This window comes from Salvelinus namaycush, chromosome 30, assembly GCF_016432855.1.
Source record: "Salvelinus namaycush isolate Seneca chromosome 30, SaNama_1.0, whole genome shotgun sequence".
In the NCBI taxonomy this organism is placed as follows: Eukaryota; Metazoa; Chordata; class Actinopteri; order Salmoniformes; family Salmonidae; genus Salvelinus; species Salvelinus namaycush.
In genome coordinates, this window is record NC_052336.1 from 74,963 (window position 1) to 100,425 (window position 25,463).

Consider the following 25,463-nt stretch of genomic DNA (forward strand, 5'->3'; position numbering starts at 1 on the left):
ACCATAAGGTTGTTAGGTTTCTATAGTCTGTAACATGGTAACTCACCATAAGGTTGTTGGGAGGTTTCTATAGTCTGTAACATGGTAACTCACCATCAGGTTGTTAGGTTTCTATAGTCTGTAACATGGTAACTCACCATAAGGTTGTTAGGAGGTTTCTATAGTCTGTAACATGGTAACTCACCATAAGGTTGATAGGAGGTTTCTATAGTCTGTAACATGGTAACTCACCATAAGGTTGTTAGGTTTCTATAGTCTGTAACATGGTAACTCACCATCAGGTTGATGGGAGGTTTCTATAGTCTGTAACATGGTAACTCACCATAAGGTTTATAGGAGGTTTCTATAGTCTGTAACATGGTAACTCACCATAAGGTTGTTAGGTTTCTATAGTCTGTAACATGGTAACTCACCATAAGGTTGTTGGGAGGTTTCTACAGTCTGTAACATGGTAACTCACCATCAGGTTGTTGGGAGGTTTCTACAGTCTGTGACATGGTAACTCACCATCAGGTTGTTGGGAGGTTTCTACAGTCTGTAACATGGTAACTCACCATAAGGTTGTTAGGTTTCTATAGTCTAACATGGTAACTCACCATCAGGTTGTTGGGAGGTTTCTACAGTCTGTAACATGGTAACTCACCATCAGGTTGTTAGGTTTCTATAGTCTGTAACATGGTAACTCACCATAAGGTTGTTAGGTTTCTATAGTCTGTAACATGGTAACTCACCATCAGGTTGTTAGGAGGTTTCTATAGTCTGTAACATGGTAACTCAACATAAGGTTGTTGGGAGGTTTCTATAGTCTGTAACATGGTAACTCACCATAAGGTTGATAGGAGGTTTCTACAGTCTGTAACATGGTAACTCACCATCAGGTTGTTGGGAGGTTTCTATAGTCTGTAACATGGTAACTCACCATCAGGTTGTTAGGAGATTTCTATAGTCTGTAAAATGTTAACTCACCATCAGGTTGTTAGGTTTCTATAGTCTGTAACATGGTAACTCACCATAAGGTTGTTGGGAGGTTTCTATAGTCTGTAACATGGTAACTCACCATCAGGTTGTTAGGAGATTTCTATAGTCTGTAACATGGTAACTCACCATAAGGTTGTTAGGAGGTTTCTATAGTCTGTAACATGGTAACTCACCATAAGGTTGTTGGGAGGTTTCTATAGTCTGTAACATGGTAACTCACCATCAGGTTGTTAGGAGGTTTCTATAGTCTATAACATGGTAACTCACCATAAGGTTGATAGGAGGTTTCTATAGTCTGTAACATGGTAACTCACCATAAGGTTGTTAGGAGGTTTCTATAGTCAATAACATGGTAAATCACCATAAGGTTGTTGGGAGGTTTCTATAGTCTGTAACATGGTAACTCACCATAAGGTTGATAGGTTTCTATAGTCTGTAACATGGTAACTCACCATAAGGTTGTTAGGAGGTTTCTATAGTCTGTAACATGGTAACTCACCATAAGGTTGATAGGAGGTTTCTATAGTCTGTAACATGGTAACTCACCATAAGGTTGATAGGAGGTTTCTATAGTCTGTAACATGGTAACTCACCATAAGGTTGTTGGGAGGTTTCTATAGTCTGTAACATGGTAACTCACCATAAGGTTGTTGGGAGGTTTCTATAGTCTGTAACATGGTAACTCACCATAAGGTTGTTGGGAGGTTTCTATAGTCTGTAACATGGTAACTCACCATAAGGTTGTTAGGTTTCTATAGTCTGTAACATGGTAACTCACCATCAGGTTGATAGGAGGTTTCTATAGTCTGTAACATGGTAACTCACCATAAGGTTGATAGGTTTCTATAGTCTGTAACATGGTAACTCACCATAAGGTTGTTAGGTTTCTATAGTCTGTAACATGGTAACTCACCATCAGGTTGATAGGAGGTTTCTATAGTCTGTAACATGGTAACTCACCATAAGGTTGTTGGGAGGTTTCTATAGTCTGTAACATGGTAACTCACCATAAGGTTGATAGGTTTCTATAGTCTGTAACATGGTAACTCACCATAAGGTTGATAGGTTTCTATAGTCTGTAACATGGTAACTCACCATAAGGTTGATAGGAGGTTTCTATAGTCTGTAACATGGTAACTCACCATCAGGTTGTTAGGAGGTTTCTATAGTCTGTAACATGGTAACTCACCATAAGGTTGATAGGAGGTTTCTATAGTCTGTAACATGGTAACTCACCATCAGGTTGTTAGGAGGTTTCTATAGTCTGTAACATGGTAACTCACCATAAGGTTGTTGGGAGGTTTCTACAGTCTGTAACATGGTAACTCACCATAAGGTTGTTAGGATTCTATAGTCTGTAACATGGTAACTCACCATAAGGTTGTTAGGAGGTTTCTATAGTCTGTAACATGGTAACTCACCATAAGGTTGTTGGGAGGTTTCTATAGTCTGTAACATGGTAACTCACCATAAGGTTGTTAGGAGGTTTCTATAGTCTGTAACATGGTAACTCACCATCAGGTTGTTGGGAGGTTTCTATAGTCTGTAACATGGTAACTCACCATAAGGTTGTTAGGAGGTTTCTATAGTCTAACATGGTAACTCACCATAAGGTTGTTAGGTTTCTATAGTCTGTAACATGGTAACTCACCATAAGGTTGATAGAAGGTTTCTATAGTCTGTAACATGGTAACTCACCATCAGGTTGTTGGGAGGTTTCTATAGTCTGTAACATGGTAACTCACCATAAGGTTGTTGGGAGGTTTCTATAGTCTGTAACATGGTAACTCACCATAAGGTTGTTAGGAGGTTTCTATAGTCTGTAACATGGTAACTCACCATAAGGTTGTTAGGAGGTTTCTATAGTCTGTAACATGGTAACTCACCATCAGGTTGATAGGTTTCTAGTCTGTAACATGGAGGTTTCTATAGTCTGTAACATGGTAACTCACCATAAGGTTGTTGGGAGGTTTCTATAGTCTGTAACATGGTAACTCACCATAAGGTTGTTGGGAGGTTTCTATAGTCTGTAACATGGTAACTCACCCTAAGGTTGTTGGGAGGTTTCTATAGTCTGTAACATGGTAACTCACCATCAGGTTGTTAGGTTTCTACAGTCTGTAACATGGTAACTCACCATCAGGTTGTTAGGAGGTTTCTATAGTCTGTAACATGGTAACTCACCATAAGGTTGTTAGGTTTCTATAGTCTGTAACATGGTAACTCACCATAAGGTTGATAGGTTTCTATAGTCTGTAACATGGTAACTCACCATCAGGTTGATAGGAGGTTTCTATAGTCTGTAACATGGTAACTCACCATAAGGTTGTTAGGTTTCTATAGTCTGTAACATGGTAACTCACCATCAGGTTGATAGGAGGTTTCTATAGTCTGTAACATGGTAACTCACCATAAGGTTGTTGGGAGGTTTCTATAGTCTGTAACATGGTAACTCACCATCAGGTTGATAGGAGGTTTCTATAGTCTGTAACATGGTAACTCACCATAAGGTTGATAGGTTTCTATAGTCTGTAACATGGTAACTCACCATAAGGTTGATAGGAGGTTTCTATAGTCTGTAACATGGTAACTCACCATCAGGTTGTTAGGAGGTTTCTATAGTCTGTAACATGGTAACTCACCATAAGGTTGATAGGAGGTTTCTATAGTCTGTAACATGGTAACTCACCATCAGGTTGTTAGGAGGTTTCTATAGTCTGTAACATGGTAACTCACCATAAGGTTGTTAGGAGGTTTCTATAGTCTGTAACATGGTAACTCACCATAAGGTTGTTGGGAGGTTTCTACAGTCTGTAACATGGTAACTCACCATAAGGTTGTTAGGTTTCTATAGTCTGTAACATGGTAACTCACCATAAGGTTGTTAGGAGGTTTCTATAGTCTGTAACATGGTAACTCACCATAAGGTTGTTGGGAGGTTTCTATAGTCTGTAACATGGTAACTCACCATAAGGTTGTTAGGAGGTTTCTATAGTCTGTAACATGGTAACTCACCATCAGGTTGTTGGGAGGTTTCTATAGTCTGTAACATGGTAACTCACCATAAGGTTGATAGGAGGTTTCTATAGTCTGTAACATGGTAACTCACCATCAGGTTGATAGGAGGTTTCTATAGTCTGTAACATGGTAACTCACCATAAGGTTGATAGGAGGTTTCTATAGTCTGTAACATGGTAACTCACCATAAGGTTGATAGGTTTCTATAGTCTGTAACATGGTAACTCACCATAAGGTTGTTAGGAGGTTTCTATAGTCTGTAACATGGTAACTCACCATAAGGTTGTTAGGTTTCTATAGTCTGTAACATGGTAACTCACCATAAGGTTGCTAGAAGGTTTCTATAGTCTGTAACATGGTAACTCACCATCAGGTTGTTGGGAGGTTTCTATAGTCTGTAACATGGTAACTCACCATCAGGTTGTTGGGAGGTTTCTATAGTCTGTAACATGGTAACTCACCATAAGGTTGTTGGGAGGTTTCTATAGTCTGTAACATGGTAACTCACCATAAGGTTGTTAGGAGGTTTCTATAGTCTGTAACATGGTAACTCACCATAAGGTTGTTAGGAGGTTTCTATAGTCTGTAACATGGTAACTCACCATAAGGTTGTTAGGAGGTTTCTATAGTCTGTAACATGGTAACTCACCATCAGGTTGATAGGAGGTTTCTATAGTCTGTAACATGGTAACTCACCATCAGGTTGTTAGGAGGTTTCTATAGTCTGTAACATGGTAACTCACCATAAGGTTGATAGGTTTCTATAGTCTGTAACATGGTAACTCACCATAAGGTTGTTAGGTTTCTATAGTCTGTAACATGGTAACTCACCATAAGGTTGTTAGGAGGTTTCTATAGTCTGTAACATGGTAACTCACCATAAGGTTGTTAGGAGGTTTCTATAGTCTGTAACATGGTAACTCACCATAAGGTTGTTAGGTTTCTATAGTCTGTAACATGGTAACTCACCATAAGGTTGATAGGAGGTTTCTATAGTCTGTAACATGGTAACTCACCATAAGGTTGATAGGAGGTTTCTATAGTCTGTAACATGGTAACTCACCATAAGGTTGTTGGGAGGTTTCTATAGTCTGTAACATGGTAACTCACCATAAGGTTGTTAGGTTTCTATAGTCTGTAACATGGTAACTCACCATAAGGTTGTTAGGTTTCTATAGTCTGTAACATGGTAACTCACCATAAGGTTGTTAGGTTTCTATAGTCTGTAACATGGTAACTCACCATAAGGTTGTTAGGTTTCTATAGTCTGTAACATGGTAACTCACCATAAGGTTGATAGGAGGTTTCTATAGTCTGTAACATGGTAACTCACCATAAGGTTGATAGGAGGTTTCTATAGTCTGTAACATGGTAACTCACCATAAGGTTGTTAGGTTTCTATAGTCTGTAACATGGTAACTCACCATAAGGTTGTTAGGAGGTTTCTATAGTCTGTAACATGGTAACTCACCATAAGGTTGTTAGGAGGTTTCTATAGTCTGTAACATGGTAACTCACCATAAGGTTGTTAGGAGGTTTCTATAGTCTGTAACATGGTAACTCACCATAAGGTTGTTAGGAGGTTTCTATAGTCTGTAACATGGTAACTCACCATAAGGTTGATAGGAGGTTTCTATAGTCTGTAACATGGTAACTCACCATAAGGTTGATAGGAGGTTTCTATAGTCTGTAACATGGTAACTCACCATAAGGTTGATAGGAGGTTTCTATAGTCTGTAACATGGTAACTCACCATAAGGTTGATAGGAGGTTTCTATAGTCTGTAACATGGTAACTCACCATAAGGTTGATAGGAGGTTTCTATAGTCTGTAACATGGTAACTCACCATCAGGTTGTTGGGAGGTTTCTATAGTCTGTAACATGGTAACTCACCATAAGGTTGATAGGAGGTTTCTATAGTCTGTAACATGGTAACTCACCATAAGGTTGTTAGGTTTCTATAGTCTGTAACATGGTAACTCACCATAAGGTTGTTAGGTTTCTATAGTCTGTAACATGGTAACTCACCATAAGGTTGTTAGGAGGTTTCTATAGTCTGTAACATGGTAACTCACCATAAGGTTGTTAGGTTTCTATAGTCTGTAACATGGTAACTCACCATCAGGTTGTTAGGAGGTTTCTATAGTCTGTAACATGGTAACTCACCATCAGGTTGTTGGGAGGTTTCTACAGTCTGTAACATGGTAACTCACCATCAGGTTGTTAGGAGGTTTCTATAGTCTGTAACATGGTAACTCACCATAAGGTTGTTAGGTTTCTACAGTCTGTAACATGGTAACTCACCATAAGGTTGTTAGGTTTCTATAGTCTGTAACATGGTAACTCACCATAAGGTTGTTAGGAGGTTTCTATAGTCTGTAACATGGTAACTCACCATAAGGTTGTTAGGAGGTTTCTATAGTCTGTAACATGGTAACTCACCATAAGGTTGTTAGGTTTCTATAGTCTGTAACATGGTAACTCACCATAAGGTTGTTAGGAGGTTTCTATAGTCTGTAACATGGTAACTCACCATAAGGTTGTTAGGAGGTTTCTATAGTCTGTAACATGGTAACTCACCATAAGGTTGTTAGGTTTCTATAGTCTGTAACATGGTAACTCACCATAAGGTTGTTGGGAGGTTTCTATAGTCTGTAACATGGTAACTCACCATAAGGTTGTTAGGAGGTTTCTATAGTCTGTAACATGGTAACTCACCATAAGGTTGTTAGGTTTCTATAGTCTGTAACATGGTAACTCACCATAAGGTTGTTGGGAGGTTTCTATAGTCTGTAACATGGTAACTCACCATAAGGTTGTTAGGAGGTTTCTATAGTCTGTAACATGGTAACTCACCATCAGGTTGTTGGGAGGTTTCTATAGTCTGTAACATGGTAACTCACCATAAGGTTGATAGGAGGTTTCTATAGTCTGTAACATGGTAACTCACCATCAGGTTGATAGGAGGTTTCTATAGTCTGTAACATGGTAACTCACCATCAGGTTGTTAGGTTTCTATAGTCTGTAACATGGTAACTCACCATAAGGTTGATAGGAGGTTTCTATAGTCTGTAACATGGTAACTCACCATCAGGTTGTTGGGAGGTTTCTATAGTCTGTAACATGGTAACTCACCATAAGGTTGTTAGGTTTCTATAGTCTGTAACATGGTAACTCACCATAAGGTTGATAGGAGGTTTCTATAGTCTGTAACATGGTAACTCACCATAAGGTTGTTGGGAGGTTTCTATAGTCTGTAACATGGTAACTCACCATAAGGTTGTTAGGAGGTTTCTATAGTCTGTAACATGGTAACTCACCATAAGGTTGTTGGGAGGTTTCTATAGTCTGTAACATGGTAACTCACCATAAGGTTGATAGGAGGTTTCTATAGTCTGTAACATGGTAACTCACCATAAGGTTGTTGGGAGGTTTCTATAGTCTGTAACATGGTAACTCACCATAAGGTTGATAGGAGGTTTCTATAGTCTGTAACATGGTAACTCACCATAAGGTTGTTAGGTTTCTATAGTCTGTAACATGGTAACTCACCATAAGGTTGTTGGGAGGTTTCTATAGTCTGTAACATGGTAACTCACCATAAGGTTGATAGGAGGTTTCTATAGTCTGTAACATGGTAACTCACCATAAGGTTGTTAGGTTTCTATAGTCTGTAACATGGTAACTCACCATAAGGTTGATAGGTTTCTATAGTCTGTAACATGGTAACTCACCATAAGGTTGATAGGAGGTTTCTATAGTCTGTAACATGGTAACTCACCATCAGGTTGTTGGGAGCAGGTCTCTCTTTAGGGAGTCTCTTCATGCTGAACAGAGAAAACAGCACAGTTTTATCACAACGTTGTTTAAACAGAGACATTTTCGAAGGTAAGACTATTTCATTTTTTGGTTCATTAGTTACATTTTTCTATAAGTAATTTCCTAATGAGCATTTGTTCCTAATGAGCATCCAAGGACATTACTGACAAACCTGACAGGCCTAATTGCCAGATTGTCCCAACGGTACTTTTGTTACACTATGAGCCCCACGCAGTGCAAATGGTATAGCTAGTACAATTTGACAATACAATGTGTGGACAACCAGTCCATATTCCTCCTACGGGGTCTCCTCGATGTTGTGTGTGTGTGTGTGTGTGTGTGTGTGTGTGCGCGCGTGCTGGCCTACTATCATTTGAACAATAAAGCCGATCAAAACCATGTTCATCAGCACCACTCTAACCACCAGCGCCAGCTCATACACACACTAAGTGCCCAAACAGTCATTGACCCTGTGTGAGGACCCTGCCAGTCCTGAGAATGAGGAGTGGAGATTCGTCAGGGCGACCTACATAAGGGACTGTGAAGGATTAGTGTGTGGTTCTAGAGAGGCCCGTCTGGAGCTAACCGAGTTACTGTGTGATGAATCACAGCAGGCAGGGACCAGGGACAGGACAGGGACCTCTAAAAATAGCCTGGGAGGTGGCAGTGCCAACCTGGTGCCAGGGCTGGGGCGGGCACGGAGAAGAGAAACAGAGACCTGGCCTGTTTGAGTAAATAAGGCATAGAGATAGGTAAACAACAGCTGGTGCTGTGTAGACACACGTACAAGGACATACACATGCAGAAACATGCACACTGTTATGGTCCTGCTTTTGGCCGGTAGGTCAGTCCATTGGGTGTGTTCCCCCTGCTGTGTGTGTGTATTTGTGAGAGCATTTGGCTAACAGGGGGCCAACAGACCACGAGAGACATGGTCAGTGTAAATATTGTGCTGTGCTGCTACAGTAAAGAAACAAATCAGAGAGTTAATTTGTCCTTCAGGAGAGCCTGGTATACTGGGATAAGACCTGTCCTTGTTATCCTGTCTCTGCTAGCTGCCCCATTACCACCCAACACCATTATCAGACATAGGAGAGTGGAGGGCATCAAGTTCAAAAATACAGCCTACTAAATTCATATGAACGATTGCAATTAGTGTAGTAAAGAAGATGGATTTAAAAATGTAAAAAAATGGTTGAGGTCTGGTCTTTGGCAAATTAAATGCATTCTATCCAATTGTTTAACTTAATTTTTAAACATATTGAATCTGTTGATGTATTAGGTTTCTGTTTCTAGGTTTATTTCTGTTCAGCTGAAACCAACACATCAAAAGGCTGATATATGAGAGAGAGAGCGATAAGGGTTGTCTCACCTGGCTATTTTAAGATGAATGCACTAACTAAGTCACTGTGGATAAGATCATCTGTTAAATGACAAATGTTAAAAAAACAAAATGTGACTCACCACTGTGTGATGAAGTGGACAAAGTTCTGGCTGAACTGACCCACAGGAAGAACAGGAGGGTCCTGGGAGAAACACAGGGACACAACTGAACAACATAGACCACACAGAAGAACAGGAGGGTCCTGGGAGAAACACAGGGACACAACTGAACAACGTAGACCACACAGGAAGAACAGGAGGGTCCTGGGAGAAACACAGGGACACAACTGAACAACATAGACCACACAGAAGAACAGGAGGGTCTTGGGAGAAACACAGGGACACAACTGAACAACGTAGACCACACAGGAAGAACAGGAGGGTCCTGGGAGAAACACAGGGACACAACTGAACAACATAGACCACACAGAAGAACAGGAGGGTCCTGGGAGAAACACAGGGACACAACTGAACAACATAGACCACACAGAAGAACAGGAGGGTCTTGGGAGAAACACAGGGACACAACTGAACAACATAGACCACACAGAAGAACAGGAGGGTCTTGGGAGAAACACAGGGACACAACTGAACAACGTAGACCACACAGTGTAACAGGGAAGCTGGGAAAAAAGAATCTCACAATGTGATTTCAAATCTGTCACTAAAAGCTAAACCCATTTCTTAATGTAGTTAAAGAGATCCACTTTGACAAACATTACTAATCAACATATGAATAACTTGAAATATAACCTAAATGAGAGATTAATTACACAAATCTAAAAATCCCAATTCTTCACAATCACTGTGTCTAGATCTGTATCCACTGGTTAAGAATACAAAACCACAATTCGGAGAAACCCCAAACCCTGAACTACATAGAATTCTAGTTATTAAAACACATTTTGCTGAGAAAGGCCGACCTTGAAAAAGAGGGTATTTCTAAACGCTGAGATACATTGTCCCGTCTTCTTAGTAAAGAGGTAGCTGCACCTGAACCCCACCTATTGTTGGACGAGCACAATGGAGTCAAGGAAAATAATCTCCTTTAGGAATCAGCGAGGGGGGTCGGCGAGCACAAGTGTGAGCGGCACCGGTCATCTCCGTTCCGGTAAAAATATTAAAGGAGATTTCGCCATGAAAGACGAAACATTTTACTGTCAGATTGCAACTGTCATTTATTTGACATGAATGCCCTCTAAAGTCTATATTTTAAAGTATATTTTACTTGGCAATGGCACGGTATACAATGTGTTTGAGGCATGAATACAAATAAACTTTATTATAAAGGTAGTTTGTTACAGTTTGACAGTCAAACACTAGAAGAATCAATGTGAGAACTTTTTCACCCTGCTGTGCACTCAACAACCACAGTCAACAACCACAGTCAACAACCACAGTCAACAACCACAGTCAACAACCATAATGAACATTGTAGTGAGACAGTCAACTACCATAATGAACATTGTAGTGAGACAGTCAACTACCATAATGAACATTGTAGTGAGATACAGTCAACTACCATAATGAACATTGTAGTGAGATACAGTCAACTACCATAATGAACATTGTAGTGTGAGACAGTCAGATGGAGATTGGAGAGACCGAGGGAGATGGAGAGACCGGGGGAGGATGGGGAGATCGGGGGGAGATGGGGAGACCGCGGGGAGATGGGGAGACCGCGGGGAGATGGCGAGACCGCGGGGAGATGGAGAGACCGCGGGGAGATGGAGAGACCGCGGGGAGATGGAGAGACCGCGGGGAGATGGAGAGACCGCGGGGAGATGGAGAGACCGCGGGGAGATGGAGAGACCGCGGGGAGATGGAGAGACCGCGGGGAGATGGAGAGACCGCGGGGAGATGGGGAGACCGCGGGGAGATGGGGAGACCGCGGGGAGATGGGGAGACCGCGGGGGATGGGGAGACCGGGGGAGATGGGGAGACCGGGGGGGATGGGGAGACCGGGGGAGATGGGGAGACCGCGGGGAGATGGGGAGACCGCGGGGAGATGGGGAGACCGGGGGAGATGGGGAGACCGCGGGGGATGGGGAGACCGGGGGAGATGGGGAGACCGCGGGGAGATGGAGAGACCGCGGGGAGATGGGGAGACCGCGGGGGATGGGGAGACCGGGGGAGATGGGGAGACCGGGGGAGATGGAGAGAGAGACATAAATTAAGTGTGGTAGAGGAGAATTGAGGCTGAAGGGCAGCAACCCAAACCTCTTCAGCCAACAGAATGAAGACATTTAAACTGTCAAATCAACTGGCTTTAAGCAGCACTCCTACATGTGAGTTGCAAAATAAACATTTCTAAGAGCCAGAAATCAGAATGTGGTTTTATTACGATCCCAGTATCGTCTGAATCAGAATATAAGGAGGAACATTTCCTTTCTTAAGGGCCAAGCCCAACTTCTTCAGTCTCCTCTTCTTCACCATGCTTTCTGAACGTGTGTGTGTGTGTGTGTGAGAATGTGTGGGTATTTCATGTGAATGTGTATGGAGAGCACAGGCCAGGCCCAGTAGATGTTGTCCAGTAGATGTTGGCCTCCCTCCCTCTCTCTATAGCTCCTCCCTCTCCCCTCCCTCCATAGCTCCTCCCTCCCTCCATTGCTCTTCCCTCTCCCCTCCCTCTATAGCTCCTCCCTCCCCATCCCTCCCTCCATAGCTCCTCCCTCCCTCCATAGCTCTTCCCTCTCCCCTCCCTCTATAGCTCCTCCCTCCCCCTCCCTCCCTCCATAGCTCCTCCCTCCCTAGCTCCTCCCTCACCCCCCCCCTCCATAGCTCCTCCATCCCTTCCTCCATAGCTCCTCCCTCATCTCTCCCTCCCTAGTTCCTCCCTCTTCCCCCCCTCCATAGCTCCTCCTTCATCCCTCCATAGCTCCTCCCTCATCTCTCCCTCTATAGCTCCTCTCTCCCTAGCTCCTCCCTCCCTCCATAGCTCCTCTCTCCATAGCTCCTCCCTCCTTCCATAGCTCCTCTCCATAGCTCCTCCCTCATCCCTCCCTCCATAGCTCCTCTCTCCATAGCTCCTCCCTCATCCCTCCCTCCATAGCTCCTCTATCCATAGCTCCTCCCTCATCCCTCCATCCCTCTCTAGGGAGAGTTCTGACTCAATCAACACTGTATCTCTCTCCTATCGACATCAGACTGCACACACCATTCTAAGGGTTGATGGAGGGTGGAATGGAAGACTGTGTGGTTTCTAGAGTAGTGGACAGATGAATTCAGGATGTGACTTGAAATTCAAATGGAAATGACCCATCTATGACAATTTATTACGATATGATTTTTCACACAATGAAGCTCATCCTGTTGTTCTCTATGCTTTCTAGTGTGCTAAAAGTCTTTATGGAGAAAACAGGGTGAAAAGGCAATTGGAGAGCGGAGAGGGAATCTGTTGACAGGAAGTTGCCATTATCTCAGTTCACTGGTCACGATAACAACACCCACCCGTAGCACGCGCTCCAGCAGGTATATCTCACTGATCATCCCCAAAGCCAACACCTCATTTGGCCGCCTTCCAGTTTTCTGCTGCCTGTGACTGGAACGAATTGCAAAAATCGCTGAAGTTGGAGACTTTTATTTCCCTCACCAACTTTAAACATCTGCTATCTGAGCAGCTAACCGATCGCTGCAGCTGTACATAGTCCATCTGTAAATAGCCCACCCAATTTACCTACCTCATCCCCATACTGTTTTTATTTATTTACTTTTCTGCTCTTTTGCACACCAGTATCTCTACTTGCACATGATCATCTGATGATTTATCACTCCAGTGTTAATCTGCTAAATTGTAATTATTCTCTCCTATGGCCTATTTATTGCCTACCTCCTCATGCCTTTTGCACACACTGTATATAGACTCATTTTTTCCCCTACTGTGTTATTGACTTGTGTATTGTTTACTCCATGTGTAACTCTGTGTTGTTGTCTGTTCACACTGCTATGCTTTATCTTGGCCAGGTCGCAGTTGTAAATGAGAACTTGTTCTCAACTAGCCTACCTGGTTAAATAAAATAAAATAAATAAAAAATGTGACGCACTCCGTAGAGAAATGGTCCTTCAAATTCGGAGGCTATGCTACATGACTGCTTTGCTAGCGCTGACTGGAATATGTTCCGGGGCTCCGCCGATAGCGTCAACGAGCTAATCACCTCCACTACCGGCTTCATTAGGAAATGCATTGTGGACGTTGTCCCCACAGTGAAGGTTCTCTGCTTCCCCAATCAAAAGCCCTGGATTAACACAGAGGTTGGCGCTAACTTTAAAGATAGGGCTACCGCACACAGGGCTATCGCAGCCCACCCCGAGGCTATGGCTGAGGACACAAACAAGTACAGGAAGTCCTGCTATGCTGTTTGTAGAGCCATCAAACAATAAAAAAGACAATATACTGTAGGAACAAGCTGGAGTCCTATTATACAAGCTCTGAGCCCCTCTGCATGTGGTAGGGGCTACAGTCCATTACGGATTACAAAGGAAGACCCGGACGTGATCTGCCCAACGATGCCTCTACCAGATCAACTCAATGGATTTTATGCACGCATCGACAAAAACAACAGCGAGCCGTGCATGAGGGCCCCCGCCAGCCCAGAGGACTGGGTGGTCTCGCTCTCCGAGGCCGATGTGAGTAAGGTCTTTAAATCAGGTCAACACTCACAAGGCTGCGGGCCCAGACGGTATTCCAGGGCATGCTCTCAGAGCATGCTCAGAACAGCTGGCAGGCATATTCACAGTCATTTTCAACCTCTCCTTGCCCCAGTCTGTAATCGTCACATCTCATACTAACCACCATCATCATTCATGTTCTCAAGTACTCTAAGGCTGCCTGCCACAATGACTACAGCCCTGTAGCACTCACATCTGTAATCAGGAAGTCCTTTGAAAGGACGGTTATGGCACATATCAACTCCATCATACCAGACATCCTAGACCCACTCCAATTTGCATACTGCCCTAAACAGATCCATATACGATACAATCTCAATTGCACTCCACACTGCCCTCACCCACCTAGATAAGAGGAATACCTATGTGAGATCGCTATTCATTGCCTACAGCTCAGAGATCAACACCATAGTCCCCTCCAAGCTCGGGACCCGGGGACTGAACACCTCTCTCTGCAACTGGATCCTGGACTCCCTGACGGGCCGACCCCAGGTGGTGGGGGTAGGCAACATCACCTACGCCAAACTGACCTTCAACACGGGGGCCCCACAGGGGTGTGTGCTTAGTCCGACTCCAACACTATAAACAAGTTTGCTGACAACACAATGGTGGTAGGCCTGATCACTGGCGACGATGAGACAGCCTACAGGGAGGAGGTCAGTGACCTGGCATTGTGTTACCAGGACAACAACCTCTCCCTCAACGTCAGTAAGGACGAGGAGCTGATTGTGAACTACAGAAGGTGGGTGGGGGGGGGGGGGGGGGGGGGGGGGGGAGCATGGCCCCATCCACATCGACGGGAGGCATATTCACAGGGCTGTAGTGGAGCGGGGAGAGCTTTAAGTTCCTTGGTTTCCAAATCACTAAGGACTTCAATTGGTCCACCCACACAACAGAGCCTCTTCCCCCTCAGGAGGCTGAACAGATTTGGCATGGGCCCTCAAATTCTAGAGCTGCACCATTGAGAGCATCTTGACTGGCTGTATCCCTGCTTGGTATTGCAACTGCACCGCCCTCGATTGCATGGTTCTACAGAGTGTGGGGCCGGGCAGCCAAGTACATCACTGGGGCCGAGCTCCCTGCCATCCAGGACCTCTATACAAGGTTGTTGAAAGGAAGGCCTGGAAAATTGTTAGACTCCAGCCATCTAAGCCATAGACTGTTCTCTCTGCTTCCGCATGGCAAGCGGTACCAAAGCATCAAGTCTGACACCAACAGGCTCCTAAACAGCTTCAATCCCCAAGCCATAAGACTGCTAAACAGCTTCAATCCCCAAGCCATAAGACTGCTAAATAGCTTCAATCCCCAAGCCATAAGACTGCTAAATAGCTTCAATCCCCAAGCCATAAGACTCCTAAACAGCTTCAATCCCCAAGCCATAAGACTGCTAAACAGCTTCAATCCCCAAGCCATAAGACTCCTAAACAGCTTCAATCCCCAAGCCATAAGACTGCTAAACAGCTTCAATCCCCAAGCCATAAGACTGCTAAACAGCTTCAATCCCCAAGCCATAAGACTGCTAAACAGCTTCAATCCCCAAGCCATAAGACTGCTAAACAGCTTCAATCCCCAAGCCATAAGACTGCTAAACAGCTTCAATCCCCAAGCCATAAGACTCCTAAACAGCTTCAATCCCCAAGCCATAAGACTGCTAAACAGCTTCAATCCCCAAGCCATACGACTCCTAAACAGCTTCAATCCCCAAGAAATAAGACTGCTAAACAGCTTCAATCCCCAAGCCATAAGACTGCTAAATAGCTAACAAAATGGCTACACAGACTTTCTGACTCTGCACACACACAGGACTCTACAAACTAACTCACATTCCAACACGCACACACTTAATACTAACTTTACACACACTTCCACACAATCATCATATACACTGCTGCTACTCTGTTTATCATAGATCCTAGTCACCTTACCCCTATACATATCTACCTCTATCACTCCAGTATCCCTGCACATTGTAAATATGGTATTGGCACTGACCCTGGAACTGACCCTGTATATAGCTACTGACCCTGGAACTGTCCCTGCATAAAGCTCCTGACCCTGGAACTGTCCCTGTATATACAGTTGAAGTCGGAACTTTACATACACCTAAGCCAAATAAATTTTAACTCAGTTTTTCACAATTCCTGACATTCAATCCCAGTAAAATTTCCCTGTCTTAGGTCAGTTAGGATCACCACTTTATTTTATGAATGTGAAATGTCAGAATAATAGTAGAGAGAATGATTTATTTCAGCTTTTATTTCTTTCATCACATTCCCAGTGGGTCAGAAGTTTACATACACTCAATTCGTATTTGGTAGCATTGCCTTTATATTGTTTAACTTGGGTCAAACGTTTCAGGTAGCCTTCCACAAGCTTCCCATAATAAGTTGGGTGAATTTTGGCCCATTCCTCCTGACAGAGCTGGTGTAACTGAATCAGGTTTGTAGGCCTCCTTGCTCACACACGCTTTTTCAGTTCTGCCCATAAATGTTCTATGGGATTGAGGTCAGGGCTTTGTGATGGTCACTCCAATCACTTGACTTTGTTGTCCTTAAGCCATTTTGCCAAAACATTGGAAGTAAGCTTGGCCTCATTATCCATTAGGAAAACCCATTTGCGACCAAGCTTTAACTTCCTGACTGATGTCTTGAGATGTTGCTTCAATATATCCACATAATTATCCTTCCTCATGATGCCATCTATTTTGTGAAGTGAACCAGTCCCTCCTGCAGCAAAGCACCCCCACAACAGGATACTGCCACCCCCCGTGCTTCACGGTTGGGATGGTGTTCTTCGGGCTTGCAAGCGTCCCCCTTTTTCCTCCAAACATAACGATGGTCATTATGGCCAAACAGTTCTATTTTTGTTTCATCAGACCAGAGGACATTTCTCCAAAAAGTACTATCTTTGTCCCCATGTGCAGTTGCAAACCGTAGTCTGGCTTTTTTATGGCGGTTTCGGAGCAGTGGCTGCTTCCTTGCTGAGCGGCCTTTCAGGTTATGTCGATATAGGACTCGTTTTACTGTGGATATAGATACTTTTGTACCGGTTTCCTCCAGCATCTTCACAAGGTCCTTTGCTGTTGTTCTGGGATTGATTTGCACTTTTCGCACCAAAGTACGTTCATTTCTAGGAGACAGAACGCGTCTCCTTCCTGAGCGGTATGATGGCTGCGTGGTTCCATGGTGTTTATACTCGAGTACTATTGTTTGTACAGATGACGTGGTACCTTCAGGCGTTTGGAAATTGCTCCCAAGGATGAACCAGACTTGTGGTGGTCTGCAATTTTTTTCTGAGGTCTTGGCTGATTCCTTTTGATTTTCTTATGATGTCAAGCAAAGAAGCACTGAGTTTGAAGGTAGGCCTTGAAATACATCAACAAATACACCTCCAATTGACTCAAATTATGTCAATTAGCCTATCAGAAGCTTCTAAAGCCATTACATAATTTTCTGGAATTTTCCAAGGCGTTTAAAGGCACTGTCAACTTAGTGTATGTAAACTTCTGACCCACTAGAATTGTGATAGAGTGAATTAATTATAAGTGAAATAATCTGTCTGTAAATAATTGTTGGAAAAATTACTTGTGTCATGCACAAAGTAGATGTCCTAACCAACTTGCCAAAACTATAGTTTGTTAAAAAGAAATTTGTGGAGTGGTTGAAAAACGAGTTTTAATGACTCCAACCTAAGTGTATGTAAACTTACGACTTCAACTGTAGCATCTGACCCTGGAACTGTCCCTGTATATAGCTACTGACCCTTGAACTGCCCCTGTATATAGCTACTGACCCTGGAACTGCCCCTGTATATAGCTACTGACCCTGGAACTGCCCCTGTATATAGCTACTGACCCTGGAACTGCCCCTGTATATAGCTACTGACCATGGAACTGTCCCTGTATATAGCTACTGACCATGGAACTGTCCCTGTATATAGCTACTGACCATGGAAATGTCCCTGTATATAGCTACTGACCCTGGAACCGTTTCTCGTGTGTGTTTTTGGTTTACTTTATAGTACTACTGATATTGATTACTGCATTGTTGGGAAGGAACTCGCAAGAAAGGCTTTTCACTGTACTTGTGCACGTGACAATAAAACTTGAAACTTGAATGTCAAAATAATATCTGTAATGTGTGTTTGCGTGAGAGAGAGAAAAGGAAGCCTATAAATGGCCTAGTGACCAAATAAATGTGTAACAGCACTTGAGCAGTTAGCTTCTTCTGGCTGTACGGCCCACTGGCACACACAGCCCCCCAAAAAGGATGTTCAGTCAAAAAGGGGGAGTGAACTGCTTAAATTGATTCTATCCTAGTCCATGTGGGTTTTAATGACATTATGAAGGGCAGCGCTGAACAGTTGAAACTGGACTTTAAAGAGCTGATTAACTCTCTGCTAGACACTAACAAAACACCCATCATATCTGGCCTTGTGGCCTCTCTGATCATATCTGGCCTTGTGGCCTCTCTGAATCATATCTGGCCTTGTGGCCTCTCTGATCATATCTGGCCCTGTTCCCTCTCTGATCATATCTGGCCTTGTGGCCTCTCTGATCATATCTGGCCCTGTTCCCTCTCTGATCATATCTGGCCCTGTTCCCTCTCTGAATCATATCTGGCCTTGTGGCCTCTCTGAATCATATCTGGCCTTGTGGCCTCTCTGAATCATATCTGGCCCTGTGGCCTCTCTGAATCATATCTGGCCCTGTGGCCTCTCTGATCATATCTGGCCCTGTTCTCTCTCTGAATCATATCTGGCCTTGTGGCCTCTCTGATCATATCTGGCCTTGTTCCCTCTCTGATCATATCTGGCCTTGTGGCCTCTCTGAATCATATCTGGCCTTGTGGCCTCTCTGATCATATCTGGCCCTGTTCCCTCTCTGATCATATCTGGCCTTGTTCCCTCTCTGATCATATCTGGCCCTGTTCCCTCTCTGATCATATCTGGCCTTGTTCCCTCTCTGATCATATCTGGCCCTGTTCCCTCTCTGATCATATCTGGCCTTGTGGCCTCTCTGAATCATATCTGGCCTTGTGGCCTCTCTGATCATATCTGGCCCTGTTCCCTCTCTGATCATATCTGGCCTTGTTCCCTCTCTGATCATATCTGGCCTTGTTCCCTCTCTGATCATATCTGGCCCTGTTCCCTCTCTGATCATATCTGGCCCTGTTCCCTCTCTGATCATATCTGGCCTTGTGGCCTCTCTGATCATATCTGGCCTTGTGGCCTCTCTGAATCATATCTGGCCTTGTGGCCTCTCTGAATCATATCTGGCCTTGTGGCCTCTCTGAATCATATCTGGCCTTGTGGCCTCTCTGAATCATATCTGGCCGTGTGGCCTCTCTGAATCATATCTGGCCTTGTGGCCTCTCTGAATCATATCTGGCCTTGTGGCCTCTCTGAATCATATCTGGCCTTGTGGCCTCTCTGATCATATCTGGCCTTGTGGCCTCTCTGAATCATATCTGGCCCTGTTCCCTCTCTGATCATATCTGGCCCTGTTCCCTCTCTGAATCATATCTGGCCTTGTGGCCTCTCTGATCATATCTGGCCTTGTGGCCTCTCTGATCATATCTGGCCTTGTGGCCTCTCTGATCATATCTGGCCCTGTTCCCTCTCTGATCATATCTGGCCTTGTGGCCTCTCTGATCATATCTGGCCCTGTTCCCTCTCTGATCATATCTGGCCCTGTTCCCTCTCTGAATCGTGGCATTGAACACTTTAGCAGGATTCTTTCTCTTCACAACTGGCTACGTGATTATTGCAGCTCAATGGGTGTAACTTTTGTTGACAATTTCAATACCTTTTGGAAACAAAACATGTTCTATAAGGAGGATGGGATCATTTGGGTTCCTGGATCCTTTCACAGCATTATAAGGCTGCGTTGAGACAATGACTTATCAAATGACCCAAGCCCAGCTCAGTTAATCCCTACCATTGTGTCGCTGAGTCATCATAATGCTTTAGCAAATGTACATTATACCAGGGGCATTGGTAGACACAATGTAAGTAACCTAATTTATGTACCTCTAACTGTCCTGAAGGCCTCTGCTGATCCTACAGCTATTGTATGCAGTAATCATGTGTCTATGAACCAGATTTATAATGTTAGCACTGAGGTGGTGTGCCCTAGTAGGAAGTCCAATGTGTGCAGCTCACCCTGCACTAACATAAACATGAGAATATCTACTTCTGCGAAGCTTCCCAGTAAAGCAATGAAAACAAGCAAGCATCCCAGAAAAGTGCTCAAAATAACCCACGTTAACATATGTAGCTTAAGAAATAAGGTTAATGAAATTAATAACTTGCTATTAACAGATGATTCATATTCTGACTATCTCTGAAACTCACTTAGACAATACATTTGATGATACAGTGGTAGCAATACAAGGTTATAACATGTACAGAAAAGACAGAAATGCCAGTGGTGGAGGTGTTGCTGTTAATATTCAGTACCACATTCCTGTAAAGATTAGAGAGGATCTCATGTTAAATACTGTTGAAGTAATATGGCTACAGGTTCATCTGCCTCACCTAAAGCCCATTCTGGTGGGAAGCTGCTATAGACCACCAAGTGCTAACAGTCAGTATCTGGATAACATGTGTGAAATGCTAGATAATGTATGTGAGAGGTATATTTTCAGTGTGATTTATATTAAGCTGCCCACTTCAAACTGTAACCAGTGCCTGCAACCTGGTTCAGGTTATCAGTCAACCTACCAGGGTAGTTACAAACAGCACAGGAATGAAATCATCAACATGTATTATTAATGCTGCAGAAATGTGCTTGAAAGCAGTATCCAGATCCATCGGATGTAGTGATATCAATATAGTAGCCATATCTAGGAAAACCAAACTTCCAAAGGCTGGGCCTAATATAGTGTATAAGAGGTCATACAATAAGTTTTGTAGTGATTCCTATGTTGTTGATGTAAAGAATATCTGTTGGTCCATGGTGTGTAATGAGGAGCAAACAGACGTTGCACTTGACATATTTATGAAATTGCTTATCCCAGTTACTAATAACCATGCACCCATTAAGAAAATTACTGTAAAAACTGTTAAATCCCCGTGGATTGATGAGGAACTGAAAAATTGTATGGTTGAGAGGGATGAGGCAAAAGGAATGGCAAATAAGTCTGGCTGCACAACCGATTGGCAAACATACTGTAAATTAAGAAATCATGTGACTAAACTGAATAAAAATAACATGAAACTAAACTATGAAACAAAGATAAATGACAAAGAATGATAGTAAAAAGCTTTGAAGCACCTTCAATAAAATGTTGGGGAAAAGCAAACTCAACTCCATCATTCATTGAATCAGATGGCTCATTCATCACAAAACCAACAGATATTTCCAACTACTTTTTTATTGGCAAGATTAGCAAACGTAGGCATAACATGCCAGTAACAAATGCTGGCACTATACATCCAAGTATATCTGACCACATTACGAAAGACAATAATTGCATTTTTTTATTCCGTAAAGCACGTGTGGAAGAAGTGAAAAAATTATTGTTGTCTATCAACAATTACAAGCCACTGGGGTCTCACAACTTAGATGGGAAATTAGTGAGGATAATAGTGGGCGATTTTGCCACATCTTAAATTTAAGCCTACTAGAAAGTGTGTGCCCCCAGGCTTGGAGGGAAGCAAAAGTTATTCCGCTACCTAAGAATAGTAAAGCCCCCTTTACTGGCTCAAAGAGCCAACCAATCAGCCCGTGACCAACCCTTAGTAAACTTTTGGAAAAAATTCTGTTTGACCAGATACAGTGCTATTTTACAGTAAACAAATTGACAACAGACTTTCAGCACGCTTATAGGGAAGGCTATTCAACAAGCACAGCACTTGCACAAAGAACTGATGATTGGCTGAGAGAAATTGATGATAAAAAGATTGTGGGGGCTGTTTTGATAAACTTCAGTGCAGCTTTAGACATTATCGATCATAGTCTGCTGCTGGAGAAACGTATGTGTTATGGCTTTACACCCCCTGCTATATTGTGGATAAAGAGTTACCTGTCTAACAGAACACAGAGGGTGTTCTTTAATGGAAGCCTCTCAAACATAATCCAGGTAGAATCAGGAATTCCCCAGGGCAGCTGTCTAGGCCCCTTACTTTTTTCAATCTTTACTAACAACATGCCACTGGCTTTGAGTAAAGCCAGTGTGTCTATGTATGCGTTTGACTCAACACTATACACGTCAGCTACTACAGCGACTGAAATGACTGCAACACTTAACAAAGAGCTGCAGTTAGTTTTAGAATGGGTGGCAAGGAATAAGTTAGTCCTAAATATCTCAAAAACAAAAGCATTGTATTTGGGACAAATCATTCACTAAACCCTAAACCTCAACTAAATCTTGTAATAAATAATGTGGAAATTGAGCAAGTTGAGGTGACTAAACTGCTTGGAGTTACCCTGGATTGTAAACTGTCATGGTCAAAACATATTGATACAACAGGTGCTAAGATGGGGAGAAATCTGTCCATAATAAAGCGCCACTCTACATTCTTAACAACACTATCAACAAGGCAGATCCTACAGGCCCTAGTTGTCACACCTGGATTACTGTTCAGTCGTGTGGTCAGGTGCCACAAAGAGGGACTTGCAATTGGCTCAGAACAGAACAGCACGGCTGGCCTTTAGATGTACACAGAGAGCTAACATTAACAATATGCATGTCAATCTCTCCTGGCTCAAGTGGAGAAGAGATTGACTTCATCACTACTTATATTTGTGAGAGGTATTGACATGTTGAAAGCATCGAGCTGTCTGTCTAAACTACTGGCACACAGGTTAGACACCCATGACTACCCCACAAGATATGCCACCAGAGGTCTCTTCACAATCCACAAGTCCAGAACAGATTATGAGAGGCGCACAGTACTACATAGAGCCATAGCTACATGGAACTCTATTCCACATCAGGTAACTGATACAAGCAGTAGAATCAGATAAAAATACACATGATGTAACAGCGGGGACTGTGAAGCAACAAACATAGGCACACATGATAACATACGCACTATACACACACGTACACATGGATTTAGTGTTGTAGATATGTGGTAGTGGAGTATGGGCCTGAGGGCACACACTTAGTGTGTTGCGAATTCTGTAACAAATGTATTTGAATGTTTTTGAAATTGTATAACTGCCTTAATGACATTATGAAGGGAAGAGTAGCTGCTGCCTTTGCTGCTGCTAATGGGGATCCATAATAAATAGCTGCTTTGCTGTTAAAATACCTCTGGGCAGCTGTCCCTATTCCTGACATATGGATCACAGAACCCAGAAAATGATGATACATGCACCTATTTGAACTAACAAAGGAATGGCTTATTCTAATATCACTCTACTTCCTGGTGCTGCTACTGCTTGGATGAGTAATATCTTTCTCATACACACACTACAGGCCAAATGCTTCAGTGGACACGCAGTTTAGAGAGAGAGCGAGCACCAAACAATTTTCCCTGCAGAGTTGTGCTGTGTTGCAAACGCTGACACACACACACACACGCACGAAACAAACATGAATGTGTTGTACAGTACACACACACACACACACCTGAAAATGCAGACACACACATACACAAACACACACACACTCATGCATGTATTCATGGTCCCAGCTGAGGACGACAGCGGCAGACTTTGATGTATAGCGTTCTGAGATGAGCATGATGATGAAAGCCACGGTCCGTGTGTCTTCTCTCTGACCGCCGTTACACCCCCCCACCACACACACACACACACACCTCAACCCCCTATAACACACACACACACACCGAGCAGTAAATATACATGTCATTGGCCCAGCGTAATTATCAGGCAAAATGAGATCCGTAATTACAGGGCTAGGGAAATTAAAGCAGAGTTCTTGTTAGTGGAACGCTTTGCTTTGCTGCTCAACAAGTAGAAGAGACAAAGAGATTAATGAAAGAGAGGGACAGCAGGAGCGATGTGTGTATTCATGGAACTGGGAGATTGTCTCATTCTAGATTTGGTTTTCGAGAATCGAGGCCAAATGTCCTCGTCTGTCCTCCCAAACAGAGGTGAGTTATGTGTGTTTGAAGAGAGAGACAGAGAGGAGGGGATACATGAACAAAAGGTAGTCCAGTAAACTGGTTCAGTAACACACAATCATTTCCCAGCTAATTTCACCCTCTCACCTGAGCCCCAGACTCCCAGCAGTCCCATGGCAACGTGGCGCGGGTGTGTGTGAGTTGCAGCACTCCTGCTCTCCCCCGAACACACCTCCAGCTACAGCAATATCAATGATCCACTTAAAAGAGCCCCGTTTGTGTGTGTGTGTGTGTCTCTGTGTGTGTGTGTGTGTGTGTGTGTGTGTGTGTGTGTGTGTGTGTGTGTGTGTGTGTGTGTGTGTGTGTGTGTGTGTGTGTGTGTGTCTAAATCATACAGAGACATTTTCAAATGAAGCGGGATACAGATGATGATAACCGGGGACCTTTGATCTCATGCAAATTAATACAAAACAATTTAAACTATAACTTCTACTGTAGACCTGGCTAGTCATAACTACTACTGTAGACCTGGCTAGTCATAACTACTACTGTAGACCTGGCTAGTCATAACTACTACTGTAGACCTGGCTAGTCATAACTACTACTGTAGGCCTGGCTAGTCATAACTACTACTGTAGACCTGGCTAGTCATAACTACTACTGTAGACCTGGCTAGTCATAACTACTACTGTAGGCCTGGCTAGTCATAACTACTGCTGTAGACCTGGCTAGTCATAACTACTGCTGTAGACCTGGCTAGTCATAACTACTACTGTAGACCTGGCTAGTCATAACTACTACTGTACTGACCTGGCTAGTCATAACTACTACTGTACTGACCTGGCTAGTCATAACTACTACTGTACTGACCTGGCTAGTCATAACTACTACTGTACTGACCTGGCTAGTCATAACTACTACTGTACTGACCTGGCTAGTCATAACTACTACTGTACTGACCTGGCTAGTCATAACTACTACTGTACTGACCTGGCTAGTCATAACTACTACTGTACTGACCTGGCTAGTCATAACTACTACTGTACTGACCTGGCTAGTCATAACTACTACTGTACTGACCTGGCTAGTCATAACTACTACTGTACTGACCTGGCTAGTCATAACTACTACTGTACTGACCTGGCTAGTCATAACTACTACTGTACTGACCTGGCTAGTCATAACTACTACTGTACTGACCTGGCTAGTCATAACTACTACTGTACTGACCTGGCTAGTCATAACTACTACTGTACTGACCTGGCTAGTCATAACTACTACTGTACTGACCTGGCTAGTCATAACTACTACTGTACTGACCTGGCTAGTCATAACTACTACTGTAGACCTGGCTAGTCATAACTACTACTGTAGACCTGGCTAGTCATAACTACTACTGTAGGCCTGGCTAGTCATAACTACTACTGTAGGCCTGGCTAGTCATAACTACTACTGTAGGCCTGGCTAGTCATAACTACTACTGTAGGCCTGGCTAGTCATAACTACTACTGTAGGCCTGGCTAGTCATAACTACTACTGTAGGCCTGGCTAGTCATAA

At 43.3% G+C, this 25,463-nt stretch overlaps 1 protein-coding gene across 1 annotated transcript in view; it reads right to left on the reverse strand.

The window, feature by feature from the left end:
- The window catches only part of LOC120024738 (dual specificity mitogen-activated protein kinase kinase 5-like), a gene marked incomplete at its 3' end in the record, with an annotated part of 128,529 nt that overhangs the window by 73,264 nt on the left and 29,802 nt on the right, over window positions 1-25,463 (reverse strand). Inside the window, exons 13-14 of the mRNA XM_038969017.1 lie at window positions 9,281-9,342; window positions 7,772-7,824 (exon numbers count right to left, since the gene is read on the reverse strand). Of these exons, the coding sequence (XP_038824945.1) occupies window positions 7,772-7,824; window positions 9,281-9,342 (115 nt within the window). The remainder of the gene's footprint in view (window positions 1-7,771; window positions 7,825-9,280; window positions 9,343-25,463) is intronic.